This window comes from Drosophila novamexicana, unplaced genomic scaffold (genome assembly GCF_003285875.2).
Source record: "Drosophila novamexicana strain 15010-1031.04,08,12 unplaced genomic scaffold, DnovRS2.1 tig00000877-arrow-arrow-pilon, whole genome shotgun sequence".
Taxonomy (NCBI): Eukaryota; Metazoa; Arthropoda; class Insecta; order Diptera; family Drosophilidae; genus Drosophila; species Drosophila novamexicana.
Window position 1 is genome coordinate 800001 of NW_020824831.1, and position 14335 is coordinate 814335.

At 39.6% G+C, this 14335-nt stretch overlaps 3 protein-coding genes across 3 annotated transcripts in view; 1 reads left to right on the forward strand and 2 right to left on the reverse strand.

The window, feature by feature from the left end:
• The window catches only part of LOC115765028 (alkaline phosphatase 4), a 5656-nt gene extending 1427 nt beyond the window's left edge, over positions 1 to 4229 (forward strand). Inside the window, exons 2-3 of the mRNA XM_030708391.1 lie at positions 1782 to 2023; positions 2688 to 4229. Coding sequence (XP_030564251.1) covers positions 1782 to 2023; positions 2688 to 4049 — 1604 coding nt within the window. The 3' untranslated portion in view covers positions 4050 to 4229. The remainder of the gene's footprint in view (positions 1 to 1781; positions 2024 to 2687) is intronic.
• Positions 4230 to 5165: 936 nt separating this feature from the next.
• On the reverse strand, positions 5166 to 6354 carry LOC115765031. The gene is made up of 3 exons (XM_030708393.1): positions 6280 to 6354; positions 6014 to 6176; positions 5166 to 5863 (listed from the first exon to the last, which is right to left on the reverse strand). Exons 2-3 carry the CDS (start codon positions 6132 to 6134, stop codon positions 5322 to 5324), a joined length of 663 nt encoding a protein of 220 aa, XP_030564253.1. The 5' UTR covers positions 6135 to 6176; positions 6280 to 6354; the 3' UTR covers positions 5166 to 5321.
• Positions 6355 to 9350: 2996 nt separating this feature from the next.
• On the reverse strand, positions 9351 to 11937 carry LOC115765029 (discs overgrown protein kinase). The gene is made up of 3 exons (XM_030708392.1): positions 11841 to 11937; positions 10330 to 11727; positions 9351 to 9783 (listed from the first exon to the last, which is right to left on the reverse strand). Exons 2-3 carry the CDS (start codon positions 11629 to 11631, stop codon positions 9694 to 9696), a joined length of 1392 nt encoding a protein of 463 aa, XP_030564252.1. The 5' UTR covers positions 11632 to 11727; positions 11841 to 11937; the 3' UTR covers positions 9351 to 9693.
• Between the last annotated feature and the right edge of the window lie 2398 nt (positions 11938 to 14335).

Consider the following 14335-nt stretch of genomic DNA (forward strand, 5'->3'; position numbering starts at 1 on the left):
TGGTTATTATGTTGCATGAAGCTAAACTCATATTATTTAATAACCTTTTCCAAAATTTAACATATAACAGGAAAAGATCTAAAAACAACAATATCTCTAGGTGAACAAACCCATATAACACGTCAAATTATTTGACTGGAAAATGGAAAAGTATGTAAACATTTTACACATACATAATTGATATTATTATATTATATTATATTATTTCAAGGTCAAACTTTATTTCAAGTCTTGGTGTCCCGTTCAAAACTCAAATTATTTGATTATCTAGAAATATAACAAAAACAAAATCTAATTGAATGATTGTTGATACAGGTGAAATAGCTGCAGATACACGCTTCAGTTTTTAAGCACATTAAACAAAAATAAAATAAACCTCTTTAATTCAGTTACACGGCATTTAAAAATCATATTTGAGTTAATGTTAATATACATCAAGCCACAGATAAACAATATCAAGAGTAAAAAATAACTTAAAAAAGAAATTTAAGAAAATTCTCGGAAAGCTCTCTCCTTTTCTCTCTCCCAATGTCTCTCTCTTTCATGGGAAGTACCCAGATATTCCAATTATAATGGAATTTGAAAGCTCTACACCATTGTCGAAAAATCTTCGATTCAATTGTCTACAACAATTTTTAATTAAGATATAAACAGATTCAAGTGCGTGTTAACCAAATGACAAACATTGCCCGATTGAATTGTACAAACAGCAATTAGTTAGAGCACTTCTAACAGTTACTCACAGGTGTTAAACTCTGCCAATGCTGACAATATCTAATGCCAACAATAATAGTGCTAATTATGCCCCCAATCATACGCGGCAAAAGCCTCTAATTGTCCATTTTCGATTTCATTGACAATTCAAATTAACAGTCTGTCAACGCGGTTTAACTGTAACGTGCGTCAGTGCCGCGCCGCGGGGGTCTGGCCATAGGCATGGGCGTGGGCGTGAGGGGGTTGGCGATTGCAAACATCGCCGACTGCATACTAAACCAGAAAAGTTATAATCGAAAAATACATATTTAAAAATCATTATAGGAAGTGTGAGACTGTACGATGGCCTGCAGGTAGACGCATATAGATACCCTATACAAACGTTTAGTGTAAATATGTGAGTTTATTAATGCAATTTTTAGTATATGCTTCTGCCTCGTATACACAAAACAGTATTTAAAGTTATGAATGTTCTGAATCTTTATAAATTAAAAATAAATTATTCATAGAATGGAACTGTGTGTCTGGAAGATGTATATACACGTCTATATCTTCCAGTTGATGCCCCGTTTAACCCATCTGCACCTATACAGGGTATTATTATTAAAAAAATACTATTAATTTACCATAAAATATCTAGGTACTGCGATGAAAATGCAAATTTCTAAATTTATAGAAAACGAGTTGAACACTTGGAAAGTCGTATGTCTGTTTAACTTAAAAGTGGTTACAAAAGGTAAAACCCCATCTAGAAATAGAATAGTTCCATCGCATGAATATTAGAGGGGGACTTACATAGCCGCATCCGAACTGTAGAATTGTTGAAACGTTTCTAATGAGCCTTGTGTACACAACGAGCGACTTTCAGATATTTGCGCTGTCCATATGGCAAAATAAATCTAAATCTAATTAGTCGTAGCGGCTGTTACCAGATGTGATCGGCAGTACGAGCGAGTGTCAAGTGGGTCTCACCAGAAGTAATTAAAAAGCGACAGACGACTCAGACATGTCACGAATTAGTGAGGTAGCTCAAGCTCTGATCGTGCCAAATTCATTTTCAATTACAGATGCACCATTCTGGCGGCGAGTGGGCCTTAAGCAGCTGGGTAAAACAATAGAAAAAGCAAAGCGCGCCAAGGAAAACTCATATCAGCACAAGGCCAAGAACATTATCATCTTTATTGGCGATGGCATGGGCTTGTCCACGATCAGTGCCGGACGCATCTACAAGGGCCAGTACCTAAAGCATGGACATGGCGAGGAGGAAATGCTGTCCTTTGATGAGTTCCCCCACACGGGCCTGGCCAAGGTATGTAATAATTAGATGATCATAGATCATATAGATTAGCAAGTATTCGTTTGCTCTAGAAAGGAAATTGTCTTTTTTAATCAGATTTTTTAAATCAGTCGAAATCAAAAACTTTCCGTTCAGCTATTTTTCGCCAAACTTTCAATTCAATCAATCAATCAACTAACCATTTAGTCAACAAGTCAAAGAATCAATCAGTCAGTGAATGCAGTCTGTCTTTTGATAGTTCAACAGTAAGTCAATCAATTAATCGGTCAATTATTCGGCCTGTTTAACAATCAGTCTGTTGATCTGTCAAGCAATCAATCAGCCGGCCAGTCAATAAAATAGTCAATAGTCAGTCAACCAGCTGACCGGCTATCAACCAGTGCATTAGTTGATCAATCAATTTGTTGTTCGATCATCAATCAATCAGTCTGTCACAAAATCAAGTAATTAGTAAGTCAGTCAGTCAAGTTAATCAATCAATCAATCTGTCAGAAAAATTGGACCTCTATCAATCAACCGGCCATATAAGCAGTCAATCAGATAGTCAATAGGTCAGTCAATCAAAATCAAAACTAGTGGCCAATCAATCAGTAGCTCAATCAGTCTGTCATTCAATCAGTCAGTTAGTTTAAACTATCCTGTTCATAGATTAAATCAATCTTCTTTCCTTTGACAGACCTACAATGTGGATAAACAGGTGCCGGACTCGGCTGGCACAGCTACAGCTATATTCACGGGCGTCAAGAGCGACTATGGCGCGATTGGCATGGACACCACACGCTCCAAGCTGAACGCCAGCCAGGGTCGACTCGACTCCATCATGGACTGGGCACAGCGTGAAGGCAAACGCACTGGCGTGGTGACTACCACACGCATTACACACGCCACGCCCGCAGCGACCTTTGCGCGTGTCTATCATCGGGATTGGGAGTGCGACACGGAGGTGCCGCAGGAGTCTATTGGCATACATGCGGACATTGCACGCCAGCTAGTTGAGAATGCGCCCGGCAACAGGCTAAACGTGGTGCTAGGTGGTGGCCTATCGCCCATGGGCGCCTTCAACGAGAGCGAGGTGCAGACCGTCCGATTCGAGGGCGGCACCGAGACCATCTGCAAGCGTAACGATGAGCGCAATCTGGCCAAGGAGTGGCTGCAGCGGCACGCTAACGACAGCGCCGACGCAGCGCTTGTGTACACACGCGAGCAGCTGCTGAAGGTGGATGTGGAGGAGGTGGATCATTTGATGGGCTTGTTTCGGAACAATCACATCACATACTCCATAGCACGCGAACAGGGCGAACCGTCGCTGCAGGAGATGACCGAGACGGCCATCGGTGTACTGGAGCGTGGCAAGCAGTCACCGGGCTATGTGCTTCTAGTGGAGGGCGGACGCATTGATCAGGGTCATCATCAGAATTATGCACGTGCCGCCTTGCACGAGGTCTATGAACTGGATCTGGCCGTGCAAGCGGCTCTGAAGATGACTGATTCGGAGGAGACGCTCATTCTGGTCACAGCGGATCATTCGCATTCGGTCACCTTCAATGGTTATCCGGAACGTGGCGCTGACATTTTGGGCGCCGCCAATTCACACAAGCCCAAGGATCCCATGGTATATGAGACCATAACGTATGCCAATGGACCCGGCTACTTCGACCATTTGGCGAATGAAACAAAGCCGGCAAACAGCTCCAATGTTTGGATGCCACTCAAGCTGTACACCAAGGAGCAGACCGAATCCCCCACCTATCGCCACATGGCCACGTTGGCGCTCAAGGATGAGACGCATGGCGGCGAGGATGTGATTGTCTTTGCCAGCGGCCCCGGTTCCAGTCTGGTGCGAGGAGTCTTCGAGCAAAACTATTTGGCCTACGTTATGAGCTATGCCGGCTGCATGGGTCCCGCCAAGAATTTTGATGACTCCTGCAACCGCCATCTGGCGACAGCTGGTGGCAACAAGGCCGAAAGCAGCGCCGCCGCTCTGAGACTCTCGCTGCTTCCGCTACTGGCCGCTTGGCTGATCGCGCATCTGCTTTAATTCTTTACGTATTCCTTACATATGCATATACACACACATAACCGCATGTATATTTGCACACAGGTGAATTTTGTTAGTGTGTTGTTGTGTGTGTCTTTTACTATATAGTATTTACGGTTTTGTAGTTAACTTGATTAACATATAAGCAGAAGCGATTAAAGTTAATTAGACAAATAAAAAAAAATGTGCACTCAATTACAGAAATGAACACGTTAAAATACTCGAATTGATGGTGATCGACTAAAAGTTATCCTGTACTAAGGATGCCTCCACTGAAGTACTTAGATGCCCTACCACATTTGATACACATATGATAAATGTTGAATATTAATACATGGCAAGTATTACCCGACTTTTTCTTAAGAAGTATGTTTATGTGAAATATGTCTTATTTTTTTTGTAAGCTTTAAAATTAGCTTGAGAGCTAATCGCTCCAACATTACATATTCTCTACGTGTCCAGTCACTTCCCTCCCATACATCGAAATATGTATCTAACCTGGAGATTGTCAGCTTCCTAGATTTTATGTTTTGCGCCGTGCTTTGATCACCAAGCAGTTAGTCAATCGATCAGTCAGTGAATCGATCAGTCAGTCAGTCAGTTAACTTATCAATCTTTGAATCTGTCAGTCAATCAGTCAATGTGTCAGTTGTTCACTCAATCAGTCAGTCTGTCAGCCATTCTACCAGCTAACAAGTCAGTCGTTCTGCCTGATAATCAGTCAAACAGCTAGTAATCATACAGTCTATTAGCCAGTCACTCAGTTACTCAATCAGTCAGTCAGTAAATAATATACTAATTATACTAATTAATTTACTTCAGGAAAAAATAGTATTTTATATATGTTTGATCGAAACATGTTTCTAATTAAATTCAGCAATTTATCTTGAATAGTTTTTATGAAATATAATCAATATTCATCGTTATAGTAATCCAATCTGAACGATACCGACTATATGTGTGCTCAGAAAGGATCTCAATAGGTACAAATATACGCAAATGTCACATACCCACTTACCACTTTATCCTGATCGCGTATACTTCTATATAGGGTAAACATCCTTTGAAATCCTTGCCGAATTCACGTTGTGCTGATAAGCAATTAACAAACGCACCTTTGTTACATATTAAATTAATTTACTATCGTTTACAATGACACCTCGCGTTTAATAGAATGCTCCCTCGTTTAAACAGATCATTTGAAGGCTTTTTGTGGTAGACGCAGAAGCAACCAAACAAGAAGGAAACAATTAAACAGGGCAAACAAGTCCTTTAACCAGCTTTGGCAACCGGCACGGCCGCCTTGCCGGCAACTGGCACCTTGGGCGCTTCGGGTTCGCTATCCAGTTTCTGGATGCGATGCATATCGACGCACTGCTTGAACTGGGCTACTTCTTCAATGCACTTGAGTGTCTCGCCGGGATGGGCACGATAGCAAGCAAGCAGCTGTGCCTTTAGGTCCTGGCATGGTGGCGTTTTGTGCGCCGCTGCGGTGCTCACGAAACGCTTGTGCACACCCTCCACAGCATTCGCATACTCCGATTCCATGATGGTATTTGTCTTCTTTAGATTCTCCTCCAGCTTTGTCAAGCGCTGCCGCCACAGCTCATCGTTCTTCACCAGCTCCTGATTCATTTGCCGCTGCACATCGGCGGCGCTGATTGTGTGACCGCCGCCCTGCACATAAATGGGCGTGGCGCTCTGGTAAAGAACCGTTGATGACGGGGAGGCGTCTTTGACGGGCGCTTTTTTGGTCGGCTCTTGTGGTTTTGGCGCTGGCTTTGACAGCTCCGCAGCGGCTGCATTTTCGCGAGCTGCAAGTCGTAAGGAATTTTTGTCAATTAACATATTTAATTTGTATATAAATAAATGGTCATTTGACAATTGTTGCATAACACTTGGCCGCGGCGATTTCTCATCTTTGGCAGCGCAATTACAATTACTTGTCAGACTGTATACTTTACCCTGCTGTGTGATACCCTGCTTCAGACGCTTCACCACATCGTCGGATATGTCGAGGACGCCGGCAGGAGTTGGATTTTCCATTGAAACGGAACGTGGCTCACGCGACTGTTTTGCGCCCATGTTGTTGCAGCTAATAGGAACCTCTCTCTTATGTAACGTAGCCTGCGTGAAGGCGGATAATGTTAAGAACGTGTGCTTTTGTTTATATATATAGCAATCGCTATATAATCGCTTTAACTGAAATTGCAAGTTAAAATCACTTTACCTTTTCGTTTGCAAACTTGTGTTCGGCTACTAGAGATGAGCGTTAGAGAGCGATGTCTGACAATTGAGATGGGCGATATAAGCCTATTGCGTATCTAGAGATGCGCGATATTTATGCAACTGTCGCTAATAACGAGTCACGAGTTGTGGCCATATATATATTTAAAATCAATCTATGAATAATATTAATACAATAATGATTTAATTAAATTTTGTATATGCTATGTAAGTACACAAAACTACTTATCTCACGTTCAATACACTATGCCTTGAACACCTATTTGAAAAAAATATCGCATGCATTCAATGTATCAGTCGCCGTTCCCGAGAGCATGGTATCTGGCCACACTTGAATGTTTATTTCCGTTATTTCGCCAATGTGACATTAGCTCCTAACAAAATCATATATATTATCAACAAAACTGTTATGGATAAATTAAATGTAAACTAGCCACGCAATTAAAATAACATTTCAGTTATTATGTTTTCAAAATCATAATTTATTCATTTTAGCATTTTTCTTGTTTTGTTTTGTTTTAGTCGACAATTAATTACATACAATTACGAGTAAATGACATTCGCTCCTTTTAGTGTATCTAATGTTGTTGCAATTTGTTAATTTTACGGATTACTTATTAATTAATTATTCATTTACCCTTTTCGCTTCTAATTTCGCAGTGTTATTATTACATTTATTATATTTTATGAGTTCTTTGTTCAAATGTGTTAAAATTCTATCGAACCGTGTGTGTGTGTGTGTGTGTGTGTGTGTGTGTATGTTTCGGCTAATGAAATACTAGATATGCGCATACATACATACATATATCATAGTTCCTTTGATATAGTATGTGCCTAATTTCGTTAGCTACTTCTTTTTAAAATTTGCTGCTGAATATTCTAGCTTTGACATTTTCAATAATAATTGTTGTAATAATATACATCTATAATAATTATGGAAATTTGTTGCTGTTCTAGTTGTTTTTCATAGTTTTGTTATTGTTATTGTTCATGTTTATGTGACTTGCGCGTTCAGTTTGAGTATATCCTATTTGTGACATTATCTTTTACACACTTTTGTTTAATTAATGAATTATTATTATTATGAACTTTATCTTGGGTTTTTCTTTTGTATCTCATATCACTGTTGGTGGTTTGTTAATATTCAATGTTATCGCATATACATAGGGTTTATGTAACTAACATATTCGATTTTCGTGCTAATAATTAGATCAAAAATTCTATTTTCAATATACAAATACATTAAATTTTACAAAATGTTCAAAATGTCTGTTACTTTTCTTTATAATTTGTTACGAGTTCTATATATTTTGTTTCCTTATGGCGTATGGACTTGTCATACAGTTAGCATATTTAATATATATCTATATATATGTGTATATATATAGTTCTGTTCTCATTTCATAGTTTATCATAGTTTTATCATGGTTGTTAATAAATCGCTAGTTAGAAGGAAAATCACACAAGGTTATTTGTTATTCGAATAATTTTATATGTACACTCAGTTAATTTTCATTCGCGAACTAGTTCCAAGGTTCCGCAGTGGATTAGACTCTATCTAGGGGACTGTTCCGTTCCTAAGTTGTGTAATCGTGTTATATGAGAAGTAATCTTAATTTGCTTCTTTTTTCAGTTTTCGTTTTTCGTTTGGTTTTTGGTCAAGTTACAAGGCGTGCGTCTCCGGAGTCGAAAGAGGTTCTCGGCGATAAACTCGAGTTTCCGATCCAATTAAGAGGAAGGCAAATGAAAAGTATCTCGAAATGAAAGTATAAACAAAAGAAAGCAAATGAAACAAATTGTAAGAAATATCACGTAATGCATTTTTTATTTAACTTTCGGATGTTACTTTTTACTTGAATTCGCCTGCCTTTAAACATTTATTGTATTTTATGTAATCATTTATTTATGATCTCTTTTACTGCTATATAAACGGCATATCGGCGCGTTGTGTAAAGTTTTACATAAGATTTGTTTTTGTTTTTTAATATTTAATGTTTACGTGTTTCATATGCGTTTCATAAGATAAACTTTTGTTTTGTTGTTGTTGCACGTTCTTAGCTCTTGCATTAATGTTCATAATTCATAATCTTGACTTGCGCAGAATACGAATTGTAGATATCTTTCTTGTTTATTTTGTTTTATTGGTTTGGTATTACTTATAAACAAATTTCATATTATAGCTACAATTTATTAGCTAGCGTTATAATTTTAATGCGTGCTCGCAGCTCACGCCCCTTAACGACTTTACAAACTAATTGAAAATATATAATATATATAATGCAAAGTACATATTTTTATATAGTGTGTGTGTGTGTGTGTATGTGTGTGTGTGTATATAATTATGATTTGTATTAAGTTATTAGTTACACGATTTTTGACGTTTTTTTCTTCTTTTAGTTATATTGTTGAGAAATACGCTGAAACAGAGCTCGCAAATAATATTGAACACATACATATATTATCAAAGATGATAAACGAAAGAAAACAAAATGTTATTGAATTATAGATTATGAATTCCTGTTGTTTAACATCGAGGCTTTACAAATTAGAGAGTTGCTTAAAGCTACGCGGGTTCGGGGCAGGGGAAAGGGGAAAAGGGGATTTACTTGCTAGGCTGCTTTCAAAATGTTTTCATTATGAATTGTACACTTAAATTTAAATATGTGGGTGATTGGTGCACAAAACGCTTTAATTTCTGCTTATCGTTTTTGTTTTTTGCTTATATTTTGTTTGTTTTACGAATTGTTAGTTATTTGCATTTGTTGTATTTTATATATATATATGTATATATATATATATTTTTAGATTAATGCTAAGTTTCTAGACTAAAAGTTAGGGACACTGGCGAATATTGTGTCCTTTGTTTGTTTCCTTTACACTCTCAAGCTTACAACTTATACTCAAAATATTTGTTAATATTTAAATATTAGATTATATGCCCTTCATTTAATATAAATTGTATGCCCTTTGTTCAGTTGAGTCTGTTGATAAGTTTCTTATTTGTTGTTGTTGTTCTTGTTCTTGTTGTTGATGTTTATGTTGCTGTTAGTTTTTTTTTTATAGTTAGCACAGAGCACAAAAACAAAAAAAAAATGCATTTAACCAAATATTTTGTTTATCCTGTTCCCGTAGAGCAGTGTAAATGCAAAACACACAGAAGTAGCTAGCAAGTGGATAAGAGAGGCAGTGAGTGTGTGTGTGTGTATGTGTATGTGTGTGTTATTGCAGAGCTTTGTGTGCGAGTTAGTTATTTCGTATTGTTATCTTCTCAATGAGCCACGCTTGCATGCTCTCTCGCCCCCATTCGCCCACTGTCTCACACACGCACTCTCTCTCTCTCTCTCTCTTTCTCTGTCGTCATATCATTTTTGTCATCCTGTCTCTTTGCTTTTACAGTTTACGAATAACGGTATCTTGCAGATGGAGCTGTTGCTAAAAGTAGTGCATACTTTCGCCTTTTTGCGGCCGACTTGCAATTGTTTATCAACTAAAATTATAAGTTAAACTTAGCATAGGTTAATCATAAGCGTTGCCATGTGATTAATCCACACACTAATAATAATAATAATAATAATAATAATAATAGTAATCATCATCATCATCATTAGAAAAAGCATCGAAGCAAAACGCAAATATTTAAGCGAAAAAAATAATAAAAACAAACAAAAATGTACAAAAGGAAAGCGCAGCTGTTTGCTTCTCGTTGCGTGCGTGTGTGTGTGTGTGCTCGGGTATGCTTGTATGCGTGTGTGTGTGTGTGTGTTACTGCAACATGTTGCCAGCGACCAGGTCGCTGACTGTTCTATACATATAACATGTTATATATGCGTACATTAAATATATATATATATATACACACATAAATATGTATATATTTATACATATATATATATATACTAAATGTGTGTATGTGTGGCTGCATCTGCTGTATGTACTCGTTCTCTGTGTGGACGTGTGTGTGTGTGTGTCCAGCGCTTAATTCGCATCGTCGCACAACATTCTAAACAATAAAATATTATTTAGCATTTCGTACATCACCCACAACACCGCCAGCCTGCAGGCCGCCGCCCTGGCGCATCCGTATCGATGGACGTCGCTCGGGCGTATCGTAGGGCTGTCGCGATGAATTTGTGGCGGCCATTGAGTCATCCATATTGAGTCCACCGTTGCCAATTAACTGCGCACCGGCTCCACCATTGCCGCCGCCGGCGCCGACGATACCGCCGCCGCCGAGCATGGCAAGCGTTTGTCCAGCAGCCGAATTGCTGCTCAACATCTGTTGTGTGCTGCCGCCGGCAGTGGCCATAGCTGTGTTAACCTTGTGCTGTTGCTGCTGATGAGTGGCGGCGGCGGCGGCGGCTACTGCTGCCGCTGCGGCATCCTGGCCCTGGCCTTGGCCATCGGTGCCATCCTGCGCCTGCTGGATGGCCTGCGGATTGCGCGGTCCGCCAAACTTGAGCAAATTCCAGTCGAACACATAGTCATAGGTGAAGCCCAGGCGATGGAATAGGTTGCGGAACAATTTACGCAAATGGCAGTAATCGGGACGCTGGTCAAAGTGCATCTGTCGGCAGAAATTCAGATAATTGACAAATTCGCTGGGGAAGCCCTTGCAGAGAACAACAATCGATGTGGATAGTTTCTTCTCGGATATGCGCTCGTATTTCTGTCGCTTATTGGCCGCCTTCAGACCCTGCCAGGGCAAGGCGCCCAAGTTGAAGTACATGAGCACGTATCCAAGCGATTCCAGATCGTCACGTCGCGACTGCTCAATGCCCAGATGTGTATTGATCGAGGCGTAGCGTGCGGTGCCTGTCAGATTCTTGTTTTCCCGATATGCTATGTGCTTCAAGGAGCGTGCGTCCCGGAACTTTTTGGCCAAACCAAAATCAATTATGTACACCAGATTGCCCTTCTTGCCCAGACCCATCAGGAAGTTGTCCGGCTTGATGTCGCGATGTATGAAATCGCGCGAGTGTATATAATCGATGCGCGATATCATTTGATCCGCCAGCAGCAGCACGGTTTTCAATGAGAAGCGGCGCGAACAGAAATTGAACAGATCCTCCAGCGAGGGTCCAAGCAGCTCCATCACCATCACATTGTAATCACCCTCGCTGCCGCACCAAATGATCCGGGGTATGCCAATGCCGCCCTGCATTGTCTTATAAAATTTCGATTCGATGTGCAGCTGTGGATGTTTGGTGCGTATGCATTCCAATTTGATGGCCACCTCCTCGCCCGTATTGATTGTTGTGCCCAAATAGATGTCGCCGAATGAGCCGGAGCCAATTTTGCGGCCCAGGCGATATTTGTTCCCAACGCGCAGTTCCATATTGGTGTCTGTCCTTATATATATGTATATGTATATAAATGTATGTGTGTCAATATGTTTGCGTGCGCGTGTGCGTGTGGCGTCGCACAACGTTGCCTGTGCAAAAGAAAATTAGTTTAATACCAAATTCCACCTTGGAAATTCACTCATTTATGATATATCCACAATGAGCAATACTTTATAATATATTTATGTATTTATATAAAAACCTTGCGCTGTCCTTTTGTCCGTTTGCAAAAAACTTGCACTCTCGTTCCTGTTGCTGCTGCTGCTTCTTCTCTCTTATCTCTGTTGTGTTTTGTTCTTCGTATTTAAGGCGCGCGCTCAGGCGTTGTCGGCGTTTCGTGCAAGTCGCGGGCGCTGCGGCTGCTGCAATTAAGGAAAGAACTTTCTTAAGCATTTCTTGTTGTTGTTATTACAGTTAGATATAGTGAGAAACACATGCAAGAACCTACATATAATATAAATATATTTCCAAAATATATTTACAAATTATTTGTTTTTGTTTTTTTTTTTTATTTATTTAAAATAATTGAATATGTGAGCAGCTTTGTTGTCATCGATAAATGTGTGACAGCTATCGATTGAGCTGCAGCTGTAAATCTCACAACAAAATGCAAAACAACATTTACATATATGTACATGTATAAAAGAAAACGCTGATAGCGGGCGGCGTGAGCTGGCGACGTGTGATGTTTCAATTAGATAAGAATACAAAACGAAACTGAGCGTCACTCACGTCTCACAACGCAAACACAAAGATAACTAACTGTAAATGCAAAGCACTGCAGTTTTCAGCATAAGCGAAACTTCACAGTGTGGCACCACCGCGTATAACAGTATAACCAAAATCGAAGACTGTAGCACACTGTTCACATAGTGTTAGCGAATATATTGGATTTGATTAACGCGCGTCTATCCGTTTGAGATTTTAAAGTTCGAATATCTGCCCATGCATTCCCCTTTCAGACAATGTTATTATTTTATTGACGTCACACACGGCGTGGATAAATCACGAAATTCACGATATCTTTTACAGGTTTTGAGCTAATGACTGAATTCGACAGGTGCTTTACTATAAATAGCTTAAAATCAATAAATAAATAAATGTTCTCTGTGTGAACAAGGAATTACACAGCGACTTAAACGTCCTGACATCTTATCAGCGGGATTTCTACGGCGCCAATTCTGCGTAAATACATACATACATACATATCTAAAAATAACAAACACAGCGCATCGCACATGACGGCATTAATATTAAGCGATGAATCAGCGCAAAAGTTGCAAGGCGGTTAAAAAGACAAGAAAAAAAACCCTAACAATAACCTGCTGTCAGCCAGATACCATAAAGACAACCGTGAGTGTGTTTGTGTGTGTAGGTAAACAATTAGAGATGAACAGTAGGTAGAAAAGAAGCAACAAACAGACAAAAATGCCATTTAAATGACACTTTCAATGGTGAAAAGCACACTCACACACGCACACATACATGCATATTAAAAATGGAGTCGCGCCCCAGCAAACAGACAAATCTTAAGCAGTTGGGCAAAAGGCGCACAGCAACAGTGGAACTGAAATTTTCTCTAGCTCGCTAACAAAATAAATGACAAAATTTTGTTTCGTTGTTGTTAGTTTTGCTTTCTTCAAATAGGAAACAATTATTATTGTGCCTATTATAATAGCTGCTGTCGCTTGTCTTGTAGTTATCTACATTCTGTCTGCTTCTCTCACTATTTGCTGCGCTTTCTTTTGATGTTGTCCAACACGCACCTACAACAACATGATTTTATCTATACATATGTATGAGTGTGCGTTTGTGTGTGTTTGACCTGTGAAGCTGGGTCGATTCTAACCTCAAAACTGGTCAAGCTTTATAAATGCACACCTACACATTCACACACACATACAAATATATAAATATATGTGCTTGTAATTGTTGTTTGCTTTCTTTGCCTACGCTGATTTATTAGCACTCCGCTCATGTCGCTGTCGTCAGTTTCGTTTACAAAAAAAAAAAAAGTAACGTTTACCGTTCTTTTTTGTTACCTTTTTAAATGCACGTTCTAGTTATGTTGCTGCCTGCGTTTGACAGGTGCGCAAGTGAGATGGTCGCAGGCTCTTACTCTCTCTAAGTGTGTGTATATGTGTGGGTGTTTGTTGTGTTGTGTGTGCTTGTGAGAGCAACAGCTGATCGTGGTGGGAGTGCAGTGCGACGGCTTCTTATTGTTGTTCCTGTTCTTGCTGCTAGTTCCGGCAGACATGCCATACAAGTGTATGTATGTATGTCTGTATGTATATAAGTAAGCTATGTTAATTTGCTGGGGCCTTATTACAATTGCAAATCGGCGGCACGTTGCGTTGGCGGGCGCCAAATAAGACTTCCGCAAAATACAAGCGCCACCACAAAGGCAACAACCAACGGTTACGTACGAAAGAAGAAGCAGCAAGCACAAACAGTTGTATAAACAGCAGCCCAATAAGCGTCAGCAACTTATACGAAAAAAAAGAAGCCTGGCTAATAAAACAATCTAGGCAATTAATTTTAAAGGCGACAACGTTGACTCCGCTGCTGCAGTCAATGGCCTCGCTGCCGAGGACGAGGCAACCTAACGTTAAACTGCATACGTTTTGTTTTTGTATTTATTTTTTTCAACCCGAACTATTATAACGGCTAACTGTCTGGCTCTAGTCTGTCTGTGTG

Coding starts and splice junctions, on each gene's coding strand:
- LOC115765029 (XM_030708392.1), bottom strand. CDS start 11,631: ATGGAACTGCGCGTTGGGAACAAATATCGCCTGGGCCGCAAAATTGGC. Junction 9,784..10,329: donor CTGGCGGTGTTGTGGGTGAT/GTACGAAATGCT, acceptor TTATAATTTTAG/TTGATAAACAATTGCAAGTC.
- LOC115765031 (XM_030708393.1), bottom strand. CDS start 6,134: ATGGGCGCAAAACAGTCGCGTGAGCCACGTTCCGTTTCAATGGAAAAT. Junction 5,864..6,013: donor GCAGGGTATCACACAGCAGG/GTAAAGTATACA, acceptor TACGACTTGCAG/CTCGCGAAAATGCAGCCGCT.